At 40.2% G+C, this 18,938-nt stretch overlaps 1 protein-coding gene across 1 annotated transcript in view; it reads left to right on the top strand.

The window, feature by feature from the left end:
- Positions 1-18,177, top strand: part of PKN1 (protein kinase N1) — a 33,392-nt gene extending 15,215 nt beyond the window's left edge. The window contains exons 5-23 of the mRNA XM_015822384.1: positions 788-917; positions 1,580-1,725; positions 3,119-3,332; positions 3,701-3,901; positions 4,057-4,166; positions 4,577-4,720; positions 7,078-7,153; positions 9,310-9,466; positions 10,193-10,289; positions 10,377-10,459; positions 11,411-11,489; positions 13,312-13,403; positions 13,615-13,791; positions 14,076-14,138; positions 14,877-14,953; positions 15,532-15,674; positions 16,094-16,201; positions 16,493-16,573; positions 17,229-18,177. Coding sequence (XP_015677870.1) covers positions 788-917; positions 1,580-1,725; positions 3,119-3,332; positions 3,701-3,901; positions 4,057-4,166; positions 4,577-4,720; positions 7,078-7,153; positions 9,310-9,466; positions 10,193-10,289; positions 10,377-10,459; positions 11,411-11,489; positions 13,312-13,403; positions 13,615-13,791; positions 14,076-14,138; positions 14,877-14,953; positions 15,532-15,674; positions 16,094-16,201; positions 16,493-16,573; positions 17,229-17,432 — 2,382 coding nt within the window. The 3' untranslated portion in view covers positions 17,433-18,177. The remainder of the gene's footprint in view (positions 1-787; positions 918-1,579; positions 1,726-3,118; positions 3,333-3,700; positions 3,902-4,056; positions 4,167-4,576; positions 4,721-7,077; positions 7,154-9,309; positions 9,467-10,192; positions 10,290-10,376; positions 10,460-11,410; positions 11,490-13,311; positions 13,404-13,614; positions 13,792-14,075; positions 14,139-14,876; positions 14,954-15,531; positions 15,675-16,093; positions 16,202-16,492; positions 16,574-17,228) is intronic.
- The last annotated feature ends 761 nt before the right edge of the window (positions 18,178-18,938 follow it).

The raw sequence follows: 18,938 nt of genomic DNA, 5'->3' as shown, positions 1-18,938 counted from the left end.
TGGAAATAATTTTGGCTGAAGAAGTAGACAGTTCTTGTGATTAACTGAAAACTCATTAGAATTCCTGTATTCCCACTCCACTAGCAACATACGAGGGTAACAGTTTGAGTCCTCAGGTTTGGGAAGTATGTATGTATGTATGTATGTATGTATGTATGTATGTATGTATTTATTTATTTATTTATTTATTTATTTATTTAAACTATCCACTTGTCACATGATTCAGGATGGTGTACATCATTTAAGAACAATAATATATTCAATAAAACCATGTAATAAAAAAAGACCACCACCCCCCAGAATTTATATACTGTAGACACATAAAGTGGCAGGGGAAAAAAATCATCCAGGTGGTCATACTGGTCGGAGACCCAATGCTGAAGGAGGGGGGGGGGACTCAGGTCTTTAATGCCTTTTGAAAGGCAGGCGGGGTCAAGGTCAGCCAGATCTCAAAGAGAATGCTGACCCAGTGACCAGGAGCAACAACAGAGAAGGCACATTTCCTGGGTCCTGCCAGATTGATTGATTGATTACATATTGGAAGATCGCCCAACTCTTGCTGGATGGGCAGAATTAAAGAGAGATAACAATTGGAGATAATAATTGTTAATACCCTGGAAGGCAGTCCAGTTTGTTCTGTGTGTATTCTTAGAGCTTATTTCGGTCAGTTGGTCTGTCAGCCTGTCTGTCTTAAACCTATTGCCAGTTACATTGATTTTGCTGTGATTTTCAATACTTTTTTTTCTGCTGGAGAGAATTCAGTCCACCCCTTTGGTCTTTCATCTAGGATCGGAAGTTGCTGCAGACAGCCCAGCAAATGCTACAAGATAGCAAAACCAAGATAAACATTATCCGCATGCAGATTCGCAAGGCTGTGCAAGCTGACGAGGTGCAGCTGACTATGGAAGATGGGCAAGGTGAAGGAGACAGTGAAGAAGAAACCCCTGTTTGCTGCAAGCTCTGTTTATGCTATAGCCAGGCTGTCACTTCAGAAAGGCCAACGTCCCTGTTGCTCTCTCAAACCCTTTAGGAACTAGGAAATGGTTTTTGGAACAGTTTAAAGTCCTGCCTTTTCCCCAGCTGGTGTGAAGCCCCTATTTCTGGGTCTGGATACAGGTCTCTGGGTTTCCCTTTGGAGCTAAGCACATATTAAACACAAAGGGATCTATCATTCTTTTAAGCCAGGGATCCCTTTTTGAACTGGTATGCACCGTAAAATGTAAGAGCTTGTCAAAGTGACAAAATGGCTGCCATGATAGGTAGGCAGTCACAATACATCTATTTATGTTTATATCCTATCAGTGAGGCTGTTCTCTATATTTTCTCCAGTTCCCTCCATCCTTGGATGTTCCTTTGCTATTATTTGCAGGCAAATAGTCTTACTTCCAATAGAGCACTGGACTATAGTCTTCCATCATGTTTATTTCCTAAGAATGTCTTTACAAGGGGTTGAGGGTATTCTGGGAAATACGTAATAGTTAAGGCTGCCACTGAACTAGGGAAGTTGTGGGTGTCATTTCGTGGCCCTGGTGCTAAGCATACAAACGGAGATAGACTGACTTTTTAATGTTCCTTGCAGGGAACACAGATCTAAGCGCCATAGAATTGAGAATTGAGGAGCTTCGCCATCACTTCCAAGTAGAATATGCTATATCTGAAGGTGCCAAAAATGTACTGCGCCTTCTGAGCTCCAGCAAAGTTCAGGATCGTCATGCTATTTCTGAGGTAAGGGTGCAGTTTCCTTGGTTGGTATTATATAATAAAGATACATAAAATGATTGAAGAAATGAAGCAGTAAGCAATTCAGTGCTACTGTAAATTAGTAATAATCTACAGCAGAATAGAAATAACCTAATTTTTTTCCCCAATTATGCCATTCTCTGACATATATTTGCAACTTTTGCATCACCTGTTCCCAGACTCACGTTTCTAGACATTTTTGGCGTTACAAGTAAGCATTCTCAGTCGGTGTGCTTATTGTCCAAACACAACTTCCTATGCTACATAGGCTCAGTCTTCTTTAGACTAAGCACTGTTTTAGACTTTGCGATGGCATCTTAAAAATCACAATTTAGAAAAAAGTTGCTTTTGATTAAATTAAATTAATATGACTTTCTGATATATTTAATAATATCCCACTTCTGGCATATTAAAAAATTACAGTTCAAAGACAACATTTGTGTCTGTTCTGGGAGATGGAAAGTCTAGAAACACAATAAACAAACATTTGAAGTGGATCACAGTTGACATTTTGGGAGGCCACTGTTGATCTGAAGCCTCACATTGTATGCCCTAGTCAATTAAATCCCTCAAACAAACAAAAAAGCAACTATTTTTTGTCAAAGAAGTTGTGACAGGTTTCTTCATTGTCAGAACATTTGCATCTAAATTCTAATAATTGCTGGAGAAGAGTTAAAAAACATTGCATTACATATACATTTCCTGTAACCTGTACCCATGGGCACAGGGAATACTGCACTTTGGTTTCCTACTTTCAAGCTCTGTCACTGAGATATGGCCTGGGATCCAACAGCCCACTTGCTGAAGAAGGGTGCTGAGTCCATATCAATGGTGGCGAACCTATGGCACTGGTGCCAGAGGCGACACTCGGAGCCCTCTCTGTGGGCACACGTGCTGTTGCCCCAGCCTCGCCTCGCCCCACGACTCCCTCCTCACCAGCAGCCCCCCTGGAGGAGAGTTGTCCCCGAACATGGCCCACGTGGAGCAGCACAGCCAAGGACATGGCAGCCAGGCAGCATAGACAAGACTCTGCCCTCATGCCCCATAACGCGGGCAGAGGGCATGGCTGCCATGGCGCTGCTGGGCTGCCCAGGTGATCTGCGGTGGGCCCTGGAGGCAGTGAGTGGCCCTGCAGGCAGGTGGGGTGGGGGACAGGGTGAGGGTGGAGCTGGGGCAGGGAAGGGGGTGGAGCGGAGGCGGGGTCAGTTTCTGGGCACTCGATCTCTAAAAGGTTCGCCATCACTGGTCTATATCATTGTTAATATATCAGGCAGACTGTCTTGGTTTGGAAACTGTGTGGAAATGGAAGGAGCATATAAAATGGGTCATTACTAGGCTGAGCCAAATTGGTACTTGATGATCTGGACCTTTGCTGTAGGCACAGACCAGGCTGAACGAATCAAGCCAGAAGTTGGATCTTTTGCGATATTCTCTGGAGCAACGTCTGGCTGAACTGCCTGAAGATCATCCAAAGGCCTGCATCATCAAGGAGGAACTCATCTTGGCCTCCTCTCCTGCCTTCAGTGCCCGCAATAGCAGTTCCTACCAGCATATCCAGTATAATACCTTATCAAAGCCATCTCCACTCACAGGTGACTGCATTCCCCCTTCCGCCTGGGCATAGGTTGGGTCAGTCTATTGCCAGAATGTTTCAGTTTAGTTATTGAGCGTGTTTAATTCGGTCTGAGCCATTTTAAGAAGGTGATATAGAAATGAAATTGTAATAATAACAGCAACAATGAGAACATTCCACTTAGTCAGTATCGCCATCTCATACAGTAGTTGTTTTCTGCACTTTCTAATCCATTCTTAATGTACCTTCTTTTCCATACACAAATGAGATAATAGGATTTTTTTTTTTGCCTGATCTCTTGCTGACTCTCTTAAGGCTCAAAGGAAGTATTGTCGTTTTGTTTTAAATGTTCCAGACTTTGGTTCTTAGCAGTTTTTTTCTTGGCAGGGACCCTGGAAGTACAGTTGTTAGGCTGCAGTGGGTTGCTGGAGGTTGTCCCAGGACGTACCCGTGGCTCCACTGTCTGCCTGCCTTGCAACAGTCCTGGTGAAGCACGGCCTTCATTCATGACCCGCAGCGGGCGAGGGCTGTATAATCGCAGTGGTAGTGTAAGTGGCAGGACCACCATCAAATCAGAAGATAACAGCAGTAAGTAGTCTTGAGGGTGATCTGCACTAAAATGAGAAAATGAATAAGAGGGATGTTAATATGTTTTAGTGCTGCGTTGGTGTTAATGCAGTTTGGTCAGCATGAAATGAAATCTATCTTATTTGCTCTTTCTCAACGTTCCAACTGTTTCGTAGATGAAATAAGTGCTGTATTGAAGCTGGACAATGGAGTTGTAGGCCAGACCGCTTGGAAATCCATTGGCCTACAAGCTTGGAACCAGGTTTTCACAGTGGAATTAGAAAGGGTATGTGCAAAGATGGTGCCTTTTTAATGGGCTTCAGATACCAGATCTGTGCTATATAACATCTATCTGCTCATATCTCTGTGGCAAAGAAGTCATGTTACCCCCTCCAATTTCATGCCAGAGTCCCGTGAGTAATAACTGCAGGGAGAGGAATCAGGTTATTATAGAAATTATTTTATTTTGTGTTCCAGTTGATATTTTTCATATTTATTAAAGTGCATCTGTTCATAATGATCTCTTTTGTGTACTCTTTGATATCACCATTCTTCAGATAGAGAAATATGGTGAAGCCCCTATTAACTGATTGTTGGGAAACAATTTGGACCTCGATGTAGGAATAGTGGATGTGTTGTGGAGACAGTGACTACTTGCTGCTGATCTTTTTAATGGATCTCTTCTCTCCATATCAGTCAAGAGAGTTGGAGATTGGTGTCTATTGGCGTGACTACCGCAGTCTCTGTGCCCTGAAATACCTCAAGCTGGAAGATTTCCTTGACAATGAACGCCATGAAATTCACCTGGAATTGGAGCCACAGGGCACTCTGTTAGCAGAGGTAACAGAAAAAAAAAAAGATTGGTGTCGAGCTAGGTGGGAAAGAACTGACATTCTAGTACTTAGATTATTTTAATTGAGTGAGTGGATAGAAAGTGTTGAAATCCAAAAAAAGCATGGTAGCAGCAACATGTCCCAAATATTGTTCTGCAATATTTTTATACAGTGAATGAATTTAAACAATGGTGATTTCTTTATATAAGTGCTATATGTACAGTTGTGGAGAGAATGAAGAGAGAGCATTATTATCTACATGCTACTAAAAAAGTATTCAGGCATCTTATTTTCCTGTTTCCAGTTCTTGCGTGTGATAATTCCACCATTAATCCATACGTGCTGTATGTGTGCAACATCACATACTTAGATATAAATCAATTACACAGGTTTTCCTTCCTCCCCCCTCAAAGGGAGTGGAATGGGGAAGACATGTGGGCCATTAGATGTCATGGGAGCCCCACCAGTCTAGCCAATGACCAGGAATAATGGGGCTATAGTAGAGAGCAATGTCTTATGGACCCTAGAATCCCATCTCTACTCGGCTGCTTCATTATAGAATCAGGCATTTGCTTCTTAGTTTATTCAGCCTGTAGAGGAGGTCTGTCCTTATCCAATATTGATACTGCACTGTATCAGAGTTAAAAGGATTCCTTATATAAAAACTATTGTATAAGATTCTTCAGTTTGTTCACTCAGCCTGTTCGATTATACCATATCAGCAATGAAATGGAGAGGGAGTCAGGTGAAAAGAAACTGACAAACCTTTAGTTATTTATTTGAATTTATTAGCTGCCCAATTCCAATGGATTCACTTTATTCCCAAAAGTTAGCAGGAAACTCTTAACCAATGACAATAAGACCCACACAGTTTATCATCAATAACTCAAGAAGGACAAAACATTTCTTTCTTTTTTTCTCTTTTTTATATTTTTGGTGTCATTGATTAAACATGGCACTATTTCCTATTGTGAAAATTCAGTTTTTACAAATATGTTTTGAAATAGTGTTATTACTTTAAAATAATTATTCTTACTGAACCCCATTGCAATATGCTACTTATGTACTGCCATTTAAAAAAAAAAAAGGGACAAATCATCATCAAAGCTATTCCCATCCCACATCTTTCTATTTGCATAAATACCCCATATTTTAATCAACCTAGTTTTTTTCGTCATGTGCAACCCCCATGTTTAATATCAGATCAGATATTCCCTGATTATCTTTGAAAAATGATGTTGCAATTTTCAGCAATCAAATCAGTATATGATGATGGAATATTTTAGCTCTGGATTGGAATTAAATTGCCCTAAAACATGAGTTATCTGTGGAATATCTCGATGTATAATTTATTACAGTTTATGTAAAAGATAAGTGAAAATGTCCCTGTAATAAAAGCTCAACCTTAAAAAAAAAAAGAATGAATAACTTGGAATTACTGAGCAAAATTGTCAAATAGTCTGGGACAAAATTGTTATTTTTTGAGGTTCTACATATTACAAGATGCTAACTTTCAAATCATCATGAAATAATGGCTTATAATGAATAAATATTTCATCCTTTTAATATTGGTCAGTTTCTAATGGACGTTTTTACTTTATGGAAAGATTTTGCCATCACAAACAATTCACAGTACAAGATTATTTGCTTATAATTAACGCTATCCTTGAGATGCTCAGTGAAGTCAAAATATTTCAGTTTTGTTGTGCTTCATTAACTGGGCTAAAGGTTCTTATCCTGTCCATTTGTGATTCTCCAGAAGCCGTACTAGATATGCTTGCTTGTACAGCCTTGAGGCTTTAGCGTGGGGCTGGATCCCACACTTTGAACTCTTAGATATACTGCTAAGATTTTGCATTATTTCAAGCTTTCATTTTTTAAAATCTTTCCCTGCTTTATTTGTTAAACCTATGGCCTTAATCATTTTGGGATGGTGTTTATTTTATATTTCAGCCAGGTTGTGATTCACTTTGAATGTATTAAAGATAAAGAGTAGTAGGAAAGTCTTCATAAATAAACATCTCTGATTTCTGATTATAGATTTGTTTTTTAATGTAGTGGATGGAGGTTTGACCTTTCGGCTACAGTAGAAAGTGGGGCAGTAGAACTGTGGGTGGGAGCCTTGCACTCTGAGGCTCATGTCTGATGAGGTGCTGATGATGGCTGATGAAGAGGAGCAGGACTGAATTCCTCCTTTTAAAATGGAGGCTCCTCAGCCCTAGTCAGCCAGAGGTTGCTGTTCGCATCTGGGTCGATCTAGCTTGCGAAACAGCCTGAGCCTCACTGCAGCAGTGTTGCAGCAGGAACTGTTTCTCAGGATGCACTGCCCCTTTGCCTGGCTTACAGTACACTCTCTTGCTGCAGGTTATCTTTTTTAACCCTGTCATTGAGCGCATACCCAAGCTCCAGCGACAGAAGAAGATCTTTTCCAAGCAGCAAGGTAAGGAATCAGACCACAGTTTGAATCTTGATCAGCCAGCCTTGAGTACTTCCTTAGTCTACAGTGTTGAAGGACCGGGTCATACCAATTGCCAGCTTGGTTAGCTCTGGGAGAGAAATGGCATTGGAAATAAGGTGCTAGAATATCACGTTGGCATATTTTTTGTGTGTGGAATATCTGTTGTCGCTGTTGCATATCATGCGTGGTTGTTCACTTTATTCTCATTGTGTGACTGAGCAAGGGTGAGGATGAGCAGGCCAAGGATGAGCTTCTCCAAAGTATTTTCTTCTCCAAGGGAACATTTCCTACTAGGATCTCAGGCAGAAAAGTAACCTACTGGCCTCCCCAATGAAATTTAGTCTTGTAACATACTCAACTATTTTCTTGCTGCATTTAAATGCTCCATTCCATAACTTGAACACATCATTTTCAAAAAATGGCTTCAGTAGTTGCTTTCATTAAATGTTAAATACCTGCATCTCTTATGAGAGAAATACACAAGCATAGGTATCTGGAAACATGCATAGCATACTTTAAATATTAAGAGTACCCCAATGTCTCAATAATACCTCAATAATTTAATCTAATCCTTACAAAAGATCCTTTACCATAACAGCTATATTGTAATCCAGTCTTTGGGGACAGGCTGAAACATGTATAGCATACTTTAAATATTAAGAGTATCTCAATGCCTCAATAACTGAGTTTAATGAGGATTGGAATCCAATAACATTTGGAGGCCTTCAGGTTTCCCAGTCCATGTTGGATGGAGCTGAAGGTAAAAGGATAATAGCTTATATTGGATATACAACAGATCTGGCAGAAGGGGCATGCTGCAGACCCTGTCAGTCAAGGAATTTTGACTGGTCGGGTCCAGGAGAAGAAGAGTCATTTCTTCCCCGGTTCCCACCCTCTGGAACATTGTGCCCCTCTAGATGAGATCTGCCCCCACCCCCTTGGTTTTCCGAAAGGGCCTGAAGACCTGGTTCTGCCAGTTGGCTTGTGGTCCCAGTGGGGTGGTCCATGATGGAGATAGTTAGTGGAATAAGAAGATCTCATTTATATTGACTATGTATAAATTTAATAAATAAAGCAGCAAATATAGGTTTTAATCTAAGCATTTCATAACCCACTTTCTTGGCCATTTATGTAGACTTAGTTCTTATATTGTTGTCTCGTCTTGGGGATTTGATCCTATACAGTATGTTTGGATTTATTCATGAATGTATGGTATTTGGATGGAGGCTAATACTAATTTCTGTTTTCCCTATGGCATTTTTCTGCATAAATATATAAAAACATAAATGGTTAAATTTGAATTGATGAAGGCAGGTTTGGGAATTTTCCTGTACCACTGATCTCATACATTTCATTTCATGATTCCTGATTTTTATGGATTAGTGTAGCACTAGGCTATTAGGTAATCAAATGATCCTTTTTGAATGGCTGGAACAGTTATAAATAGTTACATGTAGCACAGAGTTGGCCTATGGAACTATGTGTCATAAGAACTGATGGCCATTAGGTTAAATGTTTTGAAAGGAGTATAAGAAAATTAATGAGGGATAAGGCTGTTAATGCTTAAATATCTATGATGCTCTGTCCAGGATAATAATATACCTCCAAATATGAATTTCTGAGGAATAACTCAGAAAACTATTTACAGGCTTCACAAATATATAGTACAGGTAGTCCTCAACTTACAACGGTTCATTTAGTGACCGTTCAAAGTTACAACAGCACTGAAAAAACTGACTTATGACCGTGTTTCACAGTTACAACTTTTGCAGTAGCCCCATGATCATGTGATCAAAATTCAGATGCTTAGCAACTGGTTCATATGTATAACCATTGTTATGCCCCAAAAAGTAATCATTTTTTTCTGACCTTCTGACAAGCAAAGTCAATGGGGAAGCTAGATTCACTTAACAACCGGATTACTAACTTATCAACTGCAGTGATTCACTTAACAACAGAAATATTGGGCTCCGTTGTGGTTGTAAGCTGAGGACTACCTGTATTTCTTGGCTGCTGTGGAAGTGGGATGCTAGCTCTGTGTGTCTTTGGTTTGATCCCATAGTCCCCTTAAATGTGTATGCCTGCCTGTGTCTCATCACTTGCAAAATTCCAGCTGTTCTTCATCTGTGTCTTCCTAGGGAAAGCTTTCTTGCGTGCTCGTCAGATGAACATTGATATTGCCACATGGGTACGTCTCTTGCGACGCCTCATTCCTACTGCCAGTACTACAGGGACTTATAGTCCCTCAACGCAGATGACTCCAACATCTGGCTCAGAAAGTAGGCAGAGCTCTGGGTAGGTGTTTCGGGGGTGAGCAGCTAAAAATCTTAGCCGCTGCAGCATTTATAAACCATGTTTTCATGTTTCATATTATACTTATTTTACTTTGTTGCTAGTGGCTGATGAAAGAAAGCTAAGGTTTGGATATTTCTGAAGCCATATATTTGAGGAAGGAAGGGAGTCCCTGCAGATTTTACTCCGCTGGTCATAACTGACTATAAGGGGCCCATTCCAAGGGCCATTGAGCAAATGCTGTCCAAAGGCAGTCATGTGACCAGCATGATATCATGGAGCACTGTCTCTTTCCCACCAAAGTGGTACTCGCATTTGCATGCTTTCCAACTGTTAGATTGGCAGGAGATAGGTAAAGATGAGAGTTCACTCATCGAGCAATGCTCGGTTCTTAAACCCGGGCTGTTGGCTTTCTAGCCAACAAGCTCAGCATCTTAACCACTGAGCCAACACACCGCCTATATTTAAGGCGCTAATATAAAATTTCTTGGATGTCCTGCTAAATCACCTCAGGATTATAGGCCTAAAATAAAATCTGTCCCCATGTGTAGCTTACAACATCCCTTACTATTGACTGTGAAGGCTAGGACTGCTTGTAATTTGTAATTCAGAAACATTTGGAAAGCATCAGTGTCTCGACCCCTGGAGTAAATACCTTAATTAACCCAATTTCTCCTCAGGTTGTAGTTTCTGTGGTAATTTTCCATGTAATTCTTCCCCCCCATCCAGGGACATTGCCATTGAGAAGCTGAACTTGGAAGGGGATAGAGTTCAAATTGGGCATTTGGGCCAGGATGATCCTGAGCTTCCTGAGAAGGTCTTACTGGTAAGTGTCTCTTTTTCAGTTTGGCAGGCAGGGAAGCTGCTGTTTTCCAGCAGTTACTTCTTTTTTTATATTTCTATTTCTTTACAGACTTCACAAGCTGAGGAGGAGGTCTTTCAAATGGAATTAGGTTCAGGAAGTGAGACTAGAGGATCTGAAAGTATTTTTCACAGGTAGGTAATAGCTTTCTCCCATTTTCTGCCATCATAGACTCTTTACTTGTTTTATCTTGCTATTAATTATTCTTTCCTGTGAAATGGCTCACTTACATCTCTAACTCCTTGTTCTGTCAGCATACTATAAACAGTCTGTGTTGCAAATAAATGCATAGCTGTTGATACACTGATTTTCTACCTAGGATTTGCTTCATTAAATGTGCACAATGCATAGTGCTTCAAAAACTCTAATGCATATAGTGATGTCTGAAACGAGGATACAAATGTCACCAGTACAATGTCTGATAATAAATGACTTAATTCCCCATCATGGTAGAACATCCACAGTGTGCTGTGCTCACCTTGCAAACAGTGAATTCTAATGGGAGTTGAGTTAATATATCTCTAGGCAAAACACAGATAATTTCCTTGTCTTTAGATATTTCTTTGCTTTTGCTCCCTCTCCTTGACCTACATCTCGTATGTGCTTACTGATAAAATTATGCCAGTCAAATCTGGTGGCATGCCATCAATTACATCTGCATTTACCCCATATAAGTATTGATGTGATCATGCAAGATACAATTATTTTGATAAGACCCTGTATAAAGAAATAGGGTTGTTTATTTATTTATTTATTTTGCTAATTTCAATCCTGCTTGAATGATCAGGAACTTATTTACCTGGTAGAGGAATAATGCCTGTCTCAAATGTCCTTCTTGACTTGTTTAGATGTAGTTCCCACAATTATCATCAGTGGCCATGTTGGCTAACGGATTCTAAAGTACACAAGTCGGGAGGATTGGGAAAAGTTGTTTTAGATATTCATAGGAAAAAGGAATGCCCAGAGCTGATTTTGCTAAATTGTTGACTTTAACAACTTTATTTTTTGTATAAGGATTTGTGTATGTGTGTTGGGGTAGAGCTGGTGGTAGGGAGCCACCCCTGACTTTCTCTTTTATTTTGTAGCGGCCATCTGAGAAAAACACCTGTCACTATGGATGATTTTCATTTTGTAGCTGTGCTAGGTCGCGGGCACTTTGGCAAAGTGAGTATTGCATGCCTTCCCCCCAGTTTTTCCCAGTATATCTCTCTCAATACAAAACATCTGCCTCCATCTTGATGGATGCAGAATCATCAATTAGTAGCATAATGAGAGTAAACACAGTGTTTGGAATGTGGCAGTCCTGTTCCTTTCATCTTTAATATATGTTATTGTTAAGAAAAGAGAGATAGAATGGTATACATTGAAACAGCTCGGTTTTTAAACTTAGCATTAAACCTTGACAACACAGAAGAATATTGATCAGTCTTTCCATTATATCAAAAAAGAACCAATTCCTAAACAGAGAGCAAACAACTAATACCAGCTCAAGATTTTAAATCTAGATACTACATTTGATCTTAGTTAAAAATTCTTGGCTGCACTGTCTTTTTCTGTCATAAATGAGTAATATTTTTGTTACAACTTTAATACTGGAAATTCAATAAAATGTTGGTTAAAAAAGGAACCACTCCTTTCTATCCTATCAAAGAGGGTCAGATAATAATTTAGTTCCATAGTGAAATGCAACTCAGCATATGTATGCATACTAATAAAGCTGACATTGAAGATAGTTAAAGCCCCTATCATTATATAATATTTTTTTTTAGATTAATTTTTCCTCATCAAGTCTTTCAAAACTTTAATAGGTCTCCTTTGTAACTCCAGTACAGGTAATCCTTGACTGAAAAGACCACAGTTGGGGCCCAAATCTCTATCATTTGAGTGAAGCAGTCATTAAGTGACACTTCATGCGACTGCTTTGCTCAACAACCACAATCCCATCTCACCTAATTGCTGAGGTTAACCAGAATGCGGGAGTGCCTCAAGGGACGGTGGAAGCTCTGGGCGGCCCAGGGCCCATTGGCACACAGAAACCTTCTATGGGCATTCCAGGAACTATAGTGTATGCAAAGCTACCGCAGTCCTGCAGGCCTTCAGACTGCTCTCCACCCAGCCATGCATGGGAGCCCTTGGCCAGTTCCAGGGGTTACTGGGACATATGAAGCTGCTGTGGCCCTGGACCTGCTTCCCTCCTAGCAGTATGTGGGAGCCTCAGCTGGCTCCTGGGGCTACCGGCACACACGAAGCTGCCACTGCCCTAGACGCTTTGCCCTGCTCCCCATCCAGTCACCCAGCCACGTGTGGGAGCACTCAATTTACCTTGACATTTTTCTGAAGCTTTTGACAGACATGGCAGCCAATGGAGAGGGGTGGTCTTCCTGCAGAGGTGGCCTCATGCCATTCTACAAGTGGGTGCTGTTCTTGCAATCCTTTAGGAGAGGGGTCTCCAGCCTTGGCAACTTTAAGACTTGTGGACTTCAACTCCCAGAATTCCCCAGCCAGCCATGCTTGCTAGGGAATTCTGGGAATTGAAGTCCACAAGTGTTAAAGTTGCCATTGTAGGTTGTCTTGCATATGTTCTAAAAGCTCCTAAACTTTATTTTTCAAGTTTTTTTAGTTTTTTATTTTCCCCTGAAACACGTGCAGTCATAGGGCTACAAATATATGCCTTAAAAGTATCCAAAACGACGATTTTAAGTGAATCCTTTCATAACATATATGTATCTTGGAAAAATAGGATGACACTGTTTATAACCGTTGGTGTTACCAAAACAAGATCAGTTATTGCAATAGGACTTATATTACATTTATGTGCCTGATCAAAATCAAAATACTAAAAAACAATCAAGCTGAGAATGAACCTGATGCAGAGCTGAAAGATATTTTTTTCTCTGTGAGCCTGCTTTGCATTTCCTGACCACTATTCTTAGTCACTGATCAATATCTTAAATAACGACTTTGCTTCTGTTCATGTTTTATATAGGTGTTGTTATCTGAGTTACACCGAACAAAAGAACTGTTTGCTATTAAGGCCTTAAAGAAAGGGGATATTGTTGCAAGAGATGAAGTAGAGAGGTGAGTTAACTGTGAGTTAGAAATGGAAAGGGTAAAATGCCCAGACAAATATATAATCACTCAAATGTGCAAGTGTGTCAAGGTCTGTTCTTTTTTAATGATGTGTAGTTGTGCACCACTGCTATTATGAAACTGATAGTTAACATGACTGAGGATCGAATTGCATATAGCTGTTTCCCATCCTGATAATAGTTTTCCCCCCTCTTCCTAGCCTGATGTGTGAGAAGAGGATTTTTGAGATTGTGACCCAAGCACGGCATCCTTTCCTAGTGAACCTTTTCGCCTGTTTCCAGACACCGCAACATGTCTGTTTTGTCATGGAGTACACAGCAGGTGGAGACCTCATGATGCACATACACACTGATGTTTTCTCAGAGCCACGTGCAACGTAAGTGCCACATCAGAGAGAAGACAGACCTTACAGTACAAAAAAAATGCATCTTAAAGGGTTCCTGAAAGAACCTTGTTGGGTGCCATTTTAAATGTTGCTATCCTTCCAATATACCGAGAGCAGATTTAGGTCTTGAGTTTTTCAGCCCCATTTACTGTATTTGTTATATCATTATTCTCTCTTAGATTATAGCTCCCACAAATGGGAAGCATTATTGACTACCAGAATAGAGCTGGCATTACCTCTGTTACAGGGGTTTCACAGTTTGTTCTCACCTTCAGGTTTTATGCTGCTTGTGTTGTCCTGGGCCTGCAGTTTCTTCATGACCACAAGATAGTATATAGGTACGTATCACTGTTAAAGCCATTCCATATGTTCCCTTTCTTTCATAGTCTTTTCTGCATCGTTTCACATCATCATATTATTACACCATAGGTAGTCCTCATTTACTGATCACAGTTGGGATCAGCAACTCCATTGCTACTGACAGAGATGGAAAGTGAAATGTCATATGACTGCAGTAACTTATGATTTCTGTTCTAGCTGCAGTTATTAAGCAAATCACCTTGGTTATTAAACATGTCATATTACTTTAACTTGTGACTTCCTGCCAGCTTCCCTACTGACTTTGCTTTGAAGGTCATCAAATGGCAATCACATGATTGCAGGACACTGTAACCATTTTAAATATGCACTGATTGTCAAGTGCCCAAATTACAATCACGTGGGGGGGGGCCCTAACGGTTGCAAGTATGAGGACTAGTCTCCTTTTTCAATGCAGTCACAACATTGGTTGCTTAATGAGCAGTCAGTAAGGAAGAACTATTTGCATATTTCCAATTCTTTTCATATGAGTAACTACATTCACTTAGCAAGGATAAGCGTTGTTCAAACCATTTCTCCTAAACATGACTTTTGAAATGTAGTAATGTCTTTAGATCCTGCCACAAAGAGCTAAGGTTATAATGGAGGATTCCTGTGTAAAAAGTTTAGTAACTCCACTGTCTGATTTTTGTGGCAGTAAGTAACAATTCCTGCAAAATGCAGTAGTTATTTTACTTAAAGGTTTTCTTATCCTTCAGGGATCTGAAGCTGGATAACTTACTATTGGACACAGACGGCTTTGTGAAAATTGCAGATTTTGGCCTTTGCAAAGAAGGTGATTTTGAGGGATGGGTTAATTTCTCCAAAGTTGGCATAAATATTTTAAATAAAATGAAAACATAATGTGTCTCTCGGAATTATGCTGGCATGATTAGCAGAAGCTGATCTGCAGCTGTTCCCAAAAAGCCTAGGTGTCAGGGAGAGCAGAGACTGCAAAAGAGGTGAGAGAAGCATCTATTTTGCCAAGATTTTTTGTACAATCATCATGCATGTATTGGTAGTCTTGTGATATATAAAAATATAAAAGTTAGCAGTAAATGTTGGGGAAAAATCCCTATTCTGGGGGATTTCTAGGGGCTGTGGTCAATGACATCAAAATGTCAAATGTAACCAGGTGATCAAGTCCCGCACCATTTTACCTGTGTGATGCATTAAGGGGTGGGTTGGGACTTCAATTGCTCATTTTTACACTCACATTTGGATGCCATTCCCCCTCCCCCGGGCTGTGGACAATCCTGTTCCTATTTCAGAACTTTCTATGAAGATTTTGAAATTTTTGATGTTCTCTACACTTTTGTTGAGGATTGTTGTTGAAGTTGTATTTTTAATACAGCTTTTCTTTTTGTTTGCCAGGAATGGGCTATGCTGACCGTACCAGCACATTCTGTGGGACACCAGAGTTTCTGGCTCCTGAGGTGCTTACAGACACCTCCTATACAAGAGCAGTCGATTGGTGGGGCTTGGGGGTCCTTACCTATGAGATGCTTGTAGGTGAGGTAAGTCACCCTTATGTAATTACGGAAAATGGCAAGTGGGACAAAAAAGGGTTTTGGATTAGATGCTTGGGAATGGGTCTTTACTGTTTGAAGTCATGGCATTAAACATTAAGGGAAAAATAAACTAAGTGGTGTATTTATATGTGTGGCAGGGAGCTTGATAACAAGAGGCTAAAGTATTTCTTAATCTGGGCAACTTCCAAGTGTGTGGCCTTCAGACTCTCAAAATTCCCCAGGAAACATGGCTGTTGCTTGAACTCTGGGAGTTTAAGACTGGAAACTATCCAGGTTGGGAGATTCTGATCCAGTTTCTCAAGTTTTTCCGGGAATCTAGGATTGGTGAGGATGGATGGAATTGATTCTGAGAATGATGGAAGAATCCAGACTAATATCCAATTCTGTCCCAATTGATGTTGTAGTCCCCATTCCCAGGAGACGACGAAGAAGAAGTATTTGACAGCATTGTCAATGATGAGGTGCGCTACCCCCGTTTTCTTTCCACAGAGGCAATTGGAATCATGCGCCGGGTGAGTGCCTCCTGCTTCAGCTGTAAATTTGCTAGGACTAAAACTGGAGAGGAGATTCTTCTAATGAGGTTGTAGGATTAGGAGAACACAGGGAGGGAGACTTGAACATAATGAACATAGGCTTAGTTGCAACGTTTCCATACTGACATTAGATTTGGGGTAGGCAGGAAAATATAAAACGCGATATAGCCATGTAAAATACTGTTCTGGGCTTGGGGGAGAAGGTGGTGGGTAAGACTTGTTTTGTCTGCCCTTATTGATTTGATGTTGACAACCTCACTTTTCATTTAGCTGCTGCGTCGGAATCCAGAAAGGCGCCTGGGTTCTAGTGAGCGTGATGCAGAGGATGTGAAGAAGCACCCATTTTTCAGAGTAAGTACCTCGTTCCTTTTCTATTCTTTCTTCAGATTGTTAGTTATGGATTCTTTCAAAGAAAGTTCTGCACTGTCTTCTGGGCTGAAACTATCAATTGAGATCATCCTTCACTAGGGCTATACTGGAGCAACCAAGACAGTGTTCCTTTGTGCCTTCTTAGAGAAGGACACACTGTTGTAGCATAAAAAGCAGATCCCTTATATGTCTGCTTTAAAAGCAGAGAAATTTTAATCCATTAAAACATAGGCTACTTTCATATATCTGATCACATTTATGCTATTAAAAAAAAGCAGTCTTGTTGCACCCAAAAGACTTTTACTGTCTGTGGACAGTTTCTCTTTTTCTGAAGTGGGAGATTTCCTGCACTATTTCTGCATCTAAAATCTATAGCTCAAATGAAGTACAGTAGAAATGGCCACCAAATAAGGATTTTGAAAAAAGAAAGCTGCTTGCTCTGACACAGATGGTTTTTTATTGTTAATTATTGCTGTAGGCTCCATATGTTTCCAGCATCTTGTAGCTTATTTTGTATACTTTTCTTGCTTTCAGTTATTCAGTGTGTTATTTATTTATATAATTTCCTTTTCTAATTTAATATTAACAATCATCTCAAAGAAGTCAAGGGTTCTTACTTTTTCCCCCCTGTACACAGAGCATTGAATGGGAAGCTTTGCTGGCTCGTAAGGTCAAACCACCCTTTGTGCCAGTGATTAAGGGCCGTGAAGACATCAGCAACTTCGATGAGGAGTTTACAGCTGAAGCAGCTGTGCTGACACCACCCCGTGAATCACGGCCCCTCACTCAAAAGGAACAGGATGCCTTCAAAGATTTTGATTATGTCTCCAGCGTCTGCTAGCTCTGGAAGTGACGGCAAGGAGATTTCCTCAACACTGCCAGCTCCGTGAGGCAGAATTCTGTTCCTCCACTGACTCAAGACACTTCCTAGGACTGCCTGCTAGCCCCAGAAGCAAAATCCAGAAAAACCCAGTCACATTGCTAGCAAAATGTGGAATGAGTAGCGTTTCGCCAATGTATGCCTGCTCTGGGATTAGAAGGGCAAATTCCAGTAATATTTCTGCATTGTCCCAGACAACAGTATATAATTCATGCAGAAAGTTGGGCACCTGCTGGCTCAAAGGGAGGGGAGGAAAGAGAAAGAAAAGGAGAAAGTAAGTTTGAAAGCCAAACATAACTTTGTCCACCTGCATCTTCATGAAATTGTTGCCTACGATGATTCCCAAACTTTCTGCTGGAACAGGCAAAACTATTATTAGGAATCCACCAATACTGGAGATGCTGAAGTCAAAGGGCCATTCTCTGCCCTAACACACTGAAGGATTTTTTTAAAAGCATATTGTGAAAAAAAAGGGGGTTGCCTTTCTGATACTGTTGCTGAAATTCACTGCTTGAAATTCTAACCCAGAAGGGAAAACTGAATCTCATTCTGCATCACAGCTTTCTATCAGTGCACAAACTCTCTTGGGTCGATTTTGAACCAACTCTGTAATTCTGGGCTTTCTTTACAACCATTTGCAAAAAGCTCACGGTTTTTTTCCCCTCAAGAATTATCTTCATATTCATAAGATAGACATACGTACTGCTAGTGAATGTGTGTAAATTATTATCTTACCCTTCCTGGGAATTCACAGGCTTTGTACCCATCCCATAGCGGTAGCTGGGGCAGAAAGCTTCTTAAGGTCCCAGGTCCCATACTCTGAACAAATTTGTTTGGGCATTAGTGAAGATCTAGATCTGGTTGGGAAATAATGGCATTAAAATAATTGCAAGAAACAATCAAGAAAATAGTGGCACCAAATGAAAAATTATTGCTCGTGTGATTCTGGTCACCAAATTATAGTAATTTAATGAAAGTTACATCACACTTGAATAGTGTAAGAACTATATACTTGCACCTTCATCACAGCTAGTTTTCAGTTAAATGGCCAACAAATCATACATACAGAGGCTTATTTAATAAACTGGAGGAGAATTTCTCAGGACAAAATACTTGATTCAGTGAGGGGATATACTTGATTATAGAGCAAAATCATTGTGGATTTCAGAGCAACATGAACTCAAATCCATCATTTGGAAATAACGATCAAATTGTTTAGTTTCCATTTTGTATCCCAGTTCTCTTGGAGATCTGCACACTATTATGCCAAGAGAGTATATCAGACCTCAGGAGAAAAAGTGGTTGAGACTCTGGATGCTTTCAGACAGATAACTTAGACCTCTATAATAAAAAAAAAAAGTCTTGCTATTTTAGTTTATTTTTCTGTAGTAGATCTGTAGTTAAAGAGAAGAAAGGGAGATGAAGAGATAGAAAACAGAGGAAAGTTATAGGTGAACATCAAGGACA

This window comes from Protobothrops mucrosquamatus, unplaced genomic scaffold (genome assembly GCF_001527695.2).
Source record: "Protobothrops mucrosquamatus isolate PMUCROS unplaced genomic scaffold, P.Mucros_1.0 scaffold1544, whole genome shotgun sequence".
Taxonomy (NCBI): domain Eukaryota; kingdom Metazoa; phylum Chordata; class Lepidosauria; order Squamata; family Viperidae; genus Protobothrops; species Protobothrops mucrosquamatus.
The sequence above is the reverse complement of the archived record's forward strand: the minus strand, read 5'-3'. Positions and strand labels throughout refer to the sequence as shown.